The sequence below is a fragment of the Sander vitreus genome, chromosome 10 (genome assembly GCF_031162955.1).
Source record: "Sander vitreus isolate 19-12246 chromosome 10, sanVit1, whole genome shotgun sequence".
NCBI lineage: Eukaryota > Metazoa > Chordata > Actinopteri > Perciformes > Percidae > Sander > Sander vitreus.
The window spans coordinates 25,248,097-25,256,420 of NC_135864.1; the positions used below are offsets into that span (position 1 = coordinate 25,248,097).

Below are 8,324 nucleotides of genomic sequence, written 5' to 3' on the forward strand. Positions count from 1 at the left end.
TCTAATATGTGTTTTGGTGTTTTGACTGTCAGTGTGTTCTGAGTGACAGTGTGTGTTATCTCAGTGAGGGATTGTTCATAGTGTTTGGCTGCACTGAGCCTGTTTTGAGATGTGTGTGTGTGTGTGTGTGTGTGTGTGTGTGTGTGTGTGTGTGTGTGAAGAGTTGTGTTGTTTGGAATGAGTTTTACATGTGATGTGAACTATTTAGCTTAGGTGACTGTTGGCAATGCAGACCGTAGTTAGAATTTTGCACATGTGGCTTCAGTTGTGACCACTGTCATTTGGCAAGAAGAAAAATATTTATAAATGTTCAGGGAACATTTGTTGATACAAGTTAACCTGGCCACTTACCAACGTGTGTGTGTGTGTGTGTGTGTGTGTGTGTGTGTGTGTGTCTCCCTCCCTTGTGTTTGGCTACAGATAATTTCCTGTTTAAAAAAAAAAAAAAAATACATTTGTAATTCGTGGACATTGGTTTACATTCTGTGCATTATTTGTATAATTGTTTTTTTATATTCATATACATATTTTTACATGCATTGAAAACTATTTTTGTGTAGAGAGTCATTTATATATGAACCCCAAAATACATTTTGTCAACCGTACTGTGTGCATTCATTCCTTCATTATGATACTGATCTGACCACATAGGCTTGGCTTCAAAAAGAATCAAATAAGGTTGGCTGGTCCCACAGGCTCATCCTATGGCTCATCACTGTTTCCCTCTTCATTTCCCACAACAGCTGCCGAGCTGCTGAAGCGGGGGAAATCTCTCTTTGTCTCCCCCGTTGTTGTTTTCATTCTCTGCCTCTGTCTTGGTTCATTTCCCATGGTTTCCATTGAGTCCCACTCGCCAGAGGCCAGCATAAAATTGGCCAGCTCAGGATAGCCACGAGACTGTTTATACTATTCGCCTTGGCTGTGTACATACACAGCTTCACACAGCGTTTGTTTCTCACCTAAACCAAACTCAGTATCTCAAGTTCACAGCCAGATAAGACTTTTATATGTGTCTGGTGTTGAGGGCTCTGTCACACAACACAGTCTAAATAAAATTCTCAAACACAGATCATGTGCTTGGGAAACAAATAATCTTCCATCCTTTGTTTTTTTCAACTTGGACCCAATTTTCCTATGTTTTTGGTCCATTATTAAGCAAGACAGCTGCAGTTGGCAGCTGGGAAACAAGGTGCAACGTGACGTTAAGGGGCAGTTGCGCAACATCAATTTATGTCCACAATAAGTGCTTGTTTGCCACTGACAGGCTCAAATAATTATTCCAAGTGTCTGACATTATGGAAAGGATCCTTGCAGATATATACCTTTTTGTTAAAGAGTTAGAGCCTGTTTGTTTAACATGAAACAGCCCCAAAATCGCCATCACCAAACCCACCAGACTCTATTTAAATAAAAGTAATTTCATCATACTTAAACACACTTCATTCAAAGTCGACAGAAACAAAAAACTTTAAAAAGCCGGTCTTGGTCCGTCTTTCCAGTGGTTCAACAATCCCCACTCTGAAGAATCCACACCCTAAAGAAGGCTGCTTTGTGCCGATACGCGTGGGTTGCTGTCCAGTTCTACTTTCAACGTAAGATTTCAATACGAAATAGCCATTTAAATAAAGGCTTTTTATAATAATTTTCACAACACACTTGGATCCTTTTTTTCTTTAAAGCTTTTGTTCCCTTTCCAAAGAGCACCTTCATAATTTGTTTTGAACTTCTGAGCACTCCAGACTGTTTTCTTCCGAAATCACCACTCTGATTTGGTTGAAATAAACCCTTAATTCACCCATTTACATGTGAATTTGCTGGCTCCACACATGCTAAAAGTATCGTTTATTTAAATTGAGTCTGGTGAATTTGGCGGTCGCGATTTTGGAGCTGTTTCTGGTTAAACAAAACGGATTATACTCTTTAACAAAAAAGTAGTCTCGCATTGCCAGACCTTCCTCCACAGCGCTGCGGAGAAAGGTCTGGCTAGTCCACACAGCATTCTGGGATGGGAGAAAAAATGTGCTCTGGTTTATTGGCCTTTCTTTAAACCAATCACAATTGTCAAAGTGCCGCACGGAGCAACTGCGCCTCTGCAAAAGGCGGAAGGAACTTGTTTTGGTGGAACATGTGGACGTTCAAAAGTTGTTTTAGTCGTGAAACAGAAAACTCAGATTGGACAGATAGTCTAGCTAGCTGTCTGGATTTACCCTGCAGAGATCTGAGGAGCAGTTAACCATAGAAATTATACAGAAATTCCTACACATTGGACCTTTAACTGCTCCTCAGATCTCTGCAGGGTAAAAACATTCAGCTAGCTAGACTATCTGTCCAATCTGAGTTTTCTGTCTTTTGAACGTACACATGTTCCACTGAAACCAGTTCCTTGATTGTGATTGGTTTAAAGAAATGCCAATTAACCAGAGCACATTTTTCTCCCATCTGTGTGGACAAGCCAGACCTTTCTCCGGAGCACTGTGGAGGAAGGTCTTGCAATGTGAGACTATGAGGAGGTAAAAATGTGTGACACAGAAGTAGTATTCAACTCTGGTGTAGATAAACTGTCTGGAACACAGTTAGAAATCAATTATGCTGCAGCATTTGAGAAGTTTCTGTGGACATTTTGAAACATATCTACTCAATGTCTTTGGGTTGCCATTAGAATCCATCGTAACTGCCGCAAATCCAAACTGAGAACAGCTGCCGTTCTTCATAAAGCTACAAACTTTCAGAGCTACTTTTCAAGCCTACAGGCAGAGAGTGTTTAAGACTCAAATAATAGATTTTCGGTGGAGTATTACTACAACCAGAGTTAGTGCCCAGTCAGATCAGTGGCATTGTGAAATTCATTTGCACATCCTCCTGAAATAAGTGGCGTTGGAAGCCTGGTGACATAGTGGCTACTACTCAGTCACTGGACAGTAAGTTAAAACACTTAATTCAAGGGAATGTATATGTGCCATTGACTCTTACAACTGACTGCACACCATGCCTCTTTAGTGTAGCAAGGTTGTATAAAGTTCCATGGGGTGACACAGCTAATAGAATAGCCTCTTCAATTTTGGACTCTCAGAGTTTCTATCCCCTCAAATGTTAGCGCTGTCAAGAAGTTTTGCAACTTCAGAAGCTCTGCCCCCCAGATTCACTGACAGATAACTACTGGCCGGCCGGCACATTTACATCACTTACTCTACCTTTAATGCAGTTTTAAGGCGACTGTAGGTTCATGAAACTTGAGGTAAGGAAGAGGGAGACATTACCTTATAGCAATGAGATCAGCCCACAGCCTTACGAAAGCCATCTGAGGTCCAAAGGCTTCCAGTATATACGTGTAATGCCCCCCAGACTTCTTAATACAAGTCCCCAGTTCGGCGTAGGACAGGGCTCCTGCAGTGACAGAGGTGACAGATTAGCTCTGGCTCTAAAACAAGAAGGCAGGCACAAAACAGTCCCCAGGGCTGTCAAACTGTCTCAGCCACATCTACAGAGATGTACAGTCCCTCCCTGGGCCCCATGATCCGCCAGACTGTAGGAGCCTTTCAGGATCTCAACCCATAACTTGAGAAAAACTGATTTACACGGACAAGTTTTAATTACAAGTTAAGGGAATACGAATTAAGGGAAGCGGGAAAGTGGTTAAGGATAAGGATATAAGGATAATGTGCTTGGACGTTTCATTACTGCACAAAATCTGAAGGATTTAAGGATACTGCAACAATATATGCTAGAATACACAGATGTGCAAGGCATTACTTCACCACCGCCTTCTGCAGCACTGATATTTCAACTCTGTCTCCTGGAAATTGCTGTTATATAGTACTACATAGGCCTGTAACAATTATTACATAATTCACAATATTTTTAAGTGATCGGCGTTTCTATGTTTAACCGCAATGAATTGCTAACCTTAGCTAAGGTCCTAAGGGGTGATTATTTAAGAATAAAATAACATTTTATGATAATAAAGAGGTGTAGTTTATTTCATAGGCTGTTGTTACATTATCTGGGTCACATAACTGTGATATAAACAAAAGATGTATCCTGGGATTCAATCAAAACTTCTTTTGAATTTTGACTGAAAAATAAATACATAAATAAATATTTTGGAATTTGACTGAAAGAGGCTTGCTTTTTAGGCAACACAAGCACTTCGGTTAGGGTTAAGGAAAGACTGTGGTTTCAGTTAAATGTTAATAAATGCGTCATGTCTCATACTTCAAGACACTGCTGACTTTTTTTAAGTGTTTGACAACAACATGGAAAGGCTCACTACAGAGATAGGCCTTTTTAAGACCTTTCTGTTAAGCAGAAACAGCTCTGAGGTCGCTTGAGCTAAATCCACCAGACTCCTTTTAAAATAAATTACTTTTAGCGTGTATAGAGCCAACATACAGTAATTTTCACATGTAAACGGGTATACTGTCTTTTATTTCAACCAAAACTAGAGTTGTAATGGTTGGAAAAGTGGAAAGACTTCCTGAAACGACTTTAGTTTTATTTTGTTTCTGTCGACTTTGAATGAAGTGTATTTTACGATGCTAAAATGACTGTTTATTTACATGGATTCTGGTGGGTTTAGTAAACGCAATTTCGAGGATGTTTTTATGTTTAAAAAAAGGACCTTACTCTTTAACAGAAAGGTCGACCTCCTTAGAAATCCTTTCCATAATGTTGTCAGACACTTAGAATATTAATCTGAGCCTGTCAGTGGTAAAACGAGCACTTTTGTGAAGGTAAATACAAGCTGGACAATTGCCCTGTTAACTTACATTGTAGCTTGTTTCGCCTATCTCGCTTATTACTGGACCAATGTCAAAGATTGTTGTTCCCATCAGTTATTTAGACACAAAAACATAAGAAAATAGGGTCCAGGTTGAAAAAAACGATTTTTAAATTTTTGAAAAAACTTAAACATTTTACAATAATTTGGAGCCCCCCCTGCGTTAAATCTGAGGACCCCTGTTGATGATCCCTGGCGTAAAGTATTACAATTTCCCAAACATTAATTTTTAGAGCTGTCAATCGATTAAAAAATGGAATCGAATTAATTACATACTCTGTGATTAATTAATCTAAATTAATCGCATACATAATTTCTGCCTGGTGCCTTAATGATGCCTGAACTGATATTCTTTAAGAAAGTAAAAAAAAAAGAAAAGAAAAAAAAGGGTACTAAACAACAGTTGGCGACATTAAATAACGGCTTGTTTATTTCTAGGCCATATGGTCACAATTAAATGATTTAATAATAATGTATAACTATAACAATAACTTATTTCACTAGTAAATTGCTGTTGAACGACAAAAACAACCACCAGATGGGAGAAGGGCATTTAACAATAACTTACCAGTTTCATCCCGGTGTTGAATCCTCTACAGTGAAACACAGTCACACTTTACACTGTTTAGCTTTAGCTGTCAGCATTTTCCGTGTTTAATCCAGCTACTAGCTAGCGGTAGGCTAACGTTAGCTGCTGTCGAGTATAGTGTTAACTAGCGTCACGTGCAGCAATGCGTAATGTAACGTCCGTTTTCAGACCATCAGAGAGCAGCGCAGACATATCAGTGGCGCCGAAATGAGGAGCCGAAATTTGCGTTGCTATTCGGTCCAGTAGATACCGGTTGTTAAGGCACCGGTGCCTTAGCACCGAATTTCGGTACCAGGAAGAAGATTTTTATAAGTAATTGTTCCAATCCATGATCCAGGCAGCGCTTTCTCGTCTCCCTCCTTCATTTTACAGTCAAATGGTGGCTAGGACGGCTCCGGGTCAAACGTCAATATGGAATGGATTAATCTGCGTTATTTTTTTTTAACACGTTATTTTTTCTCAGATTAATTAATCGTAATTAACGCGTTATTTTGACAGCCCTATTAATTCTATTACAGTTACTTATCCAAGGAACACTGCGTTACCAGAATGTGATTTGTTTTTTGTGCCAGGTAAGCTTTTCTTAAATGATGTGACGCGTACGCTAGCTAAAAAGCTAAACGAAGGCTGGAGGGTGACGGAGAGAGAGGAATAATTTCAACAGCTGGAAGTATTGTCATTATATAGAGGCTTTGATCCGAGTGGGAACATGGATGACATCCAGCATGTCAATTTGAGCCTCTCCTCTCTCGCAGGCACAGCGAGTTACTATGGTGAATGGGGTTCTGCGTCGCCAGGTCCTTTTTTATAATGTGAGCCTACTGTATGGGAAACTCGACAAAAAACGTAATAGGCCTATGTAAATGTGTGATAGTCTTCGTAACATACAGTTACAGCCTGAATGCAGAATGTTTTTGTTCCAATTAAGTAGAACGAGTTCTAAAGGAACTGGCAGGTTGTGCGTGTGTTTTGTGTGTTGTTGTTATTTTAAATTTTTTTTTTTTTTTTGGGGGGGGGGGCGCAAAAGTAATAAAGTAATATAACTGGTAATGCAACTAATTACCCATGATGCTAAGTAATAAGTGAAGTAATATTATTACTTTTTTAAGGAGTAATAAGTAAAGAGTAACATATTACACTTCCTGAGTAACTTGCCTAACACTTTTTGCACTAAAGATGAATATAAAAAACAATTGATTGTATACTGTATATTGTTGTGCATCATAAAACCAAGCTTAATCATGGTTTTTATAACAATAAAAGAGCAACGTGAGCTGAGCCGACAAAGCAAGCAAAAACTTGGCTTTTAGTTATAAAAGAGTAGTTTTCGCTCATAAATTGTACATAAAAACCATGCTTAACTTCTGCTTAACTTAGTTTTGTCCATAAACAGCACATTAAGCTTATGCCAATGTTTTTAGTAAGGAATTAAACAGTAAGTTGTACTTACTTAAAAAGGGAAACTACCCAGCAGTTGCTGGGTAGTTTCCCTTTTTATGTGACATCTATTTTTATAAAAATAATTGGAAAAGCACACTCTAGGAAGAAGACATTTGATGTGTTACATTGCTATACTTATGGACTTCTGTTGATCATTTTCTTCATTTGTTCTCAGGAGTTATTTAACCCTTGTGTCGTCTTTCTGTCGACCATGCAAATCTTTTATTTTTTCTGGGTCCAAATTTAAAATTAAAACTTTTTTTTTTCCAATGTTTTGGTCGTCTTTTTTTTGACACTTTTTGTCGTTTTTTTCCATGTTTTTTGTCGTTTTTTCCGATGTTCTGATTGATTTGTTCTGCTTTTTTTTTTTTTTGCTTTTTTTTAACGTTTTTTTAAGCTTTCTCTTTTTTCAACGTTCTTTTATCCATTTTTGTAATAAATGCTATACAATTTAGTAAAACACCCAAATTCAACGAAAGTAGTGAACTGATTTATTCTACTTGTGAAGAGTGTTGTATGGAACCATCCACGTATTTCTTTTTTCTTTTTTTGACAAATTGGATTGATATAATACCCAAAACTTCTGATACACAAACTTTTTGGGAACAGTCTGTGTACAGACAGTAAACATATTTTGTAACATCCACCAGCACCTTTCCCATTTAATGTAGCAACTCTCAAAATATAGAAAAGACAGCTTTTTCATACGGATCCAACTGTGAACTAACTCACCGAAGAGTGACAGCACCCCGCAGGCGATCCACACTATCAGGGACATTCCTAAACTGCCGGAGTGCTTCAGGATGCCCTTTGGAGAGATGAAGATCCCAGCTCCAATGATGGTGCCGATGATAATGGAGATCCCTCGGAGCAGCGTCACCTTCTTCCCCAGTCCCACCTTCCTGTCGTCTCCGTCCTGCAGAGTCCCATTTTGGGAAACTTTGTGTCCACTTGCTTCGACTTTTCCACCATTCTGAGTAGATGCAGACCTTTTGGTCATTTTTGAAACACTGCCTAACACACTCAACCCTAAGCAGGCTCTCTCTCTCTCTTTTTGGAAGGGACTCAAAGTGTGTTTCGCCTGGGATCTGTTCTAGCCAGCACTGACTCAGCGTGTGTGACTGGTACAAGCAAAGTTACAAAACTCTCTCTCTCTGTCTCTCATTGTCATTCATGCTCCACTCACTAATCTCTCACTGTAAACCCTGGAGGCGTGCTCCTAACCCCTCTGACTTCAAACTTTCGTAGTTACTCTGGTCTGTATTGCTGTCTCATCGTGTGTCTGCTTTTCTGTAGTCCCTCCCCCCCCCCTCTCCCTCTCTGTTTCTGTCAAGCCTTACAATTATTTCTAAAACCATCTGTTGCTCACTTGGGTGAGGTGTTGCGGTTTTTTAGTGAAAGGTGATCATGATACCGTTGGTTTCAAGTTCCCTATAATAATAGTTCCCTATAATAACAAAAGCTATAGAACTTCTGTCCCAGGATAGTTTTATCCATGGCAACCAGTAGGAATGGGCT

At 39.1% G+C, this 8,324-nt stretch overlaps 1 protein-coding gene across 2 annotated transcripts in view; it reads right to left on the minus strand.

Moving 5' to 3' along the window:
- The window catches only part of slc7a11 (solute carrier family 7 member 11), a 33,987-nt gene extending 25,906 nt beyond the window's left edge, over window positions 1–8,081 (minus strand). For both annotated transcript variants that reach the window (XR_013502623.1, XM_078261017.1), the window contains exons 1-2: window positions 7,539–8,081; window positions 3,258–3,384 (exon numbers count right to left, since the gene is read on the minus strand). Coding sequence is in view for 1 of the 2 variants with exons in the window: in XM_078261017.1 (XP_078117143.1) it covers window positions 3,258–3,384; window positions 7,539–7,806 (395 nt within the window). In the remaining variant the exon portion in view is untranslated. The remainder of the gene's footprint in view (window positions 1–3,257; window positions 3,385–7,538) is intronic.
- Window positions 8,082–8,324: the final 243 nt, after the last annotated feature.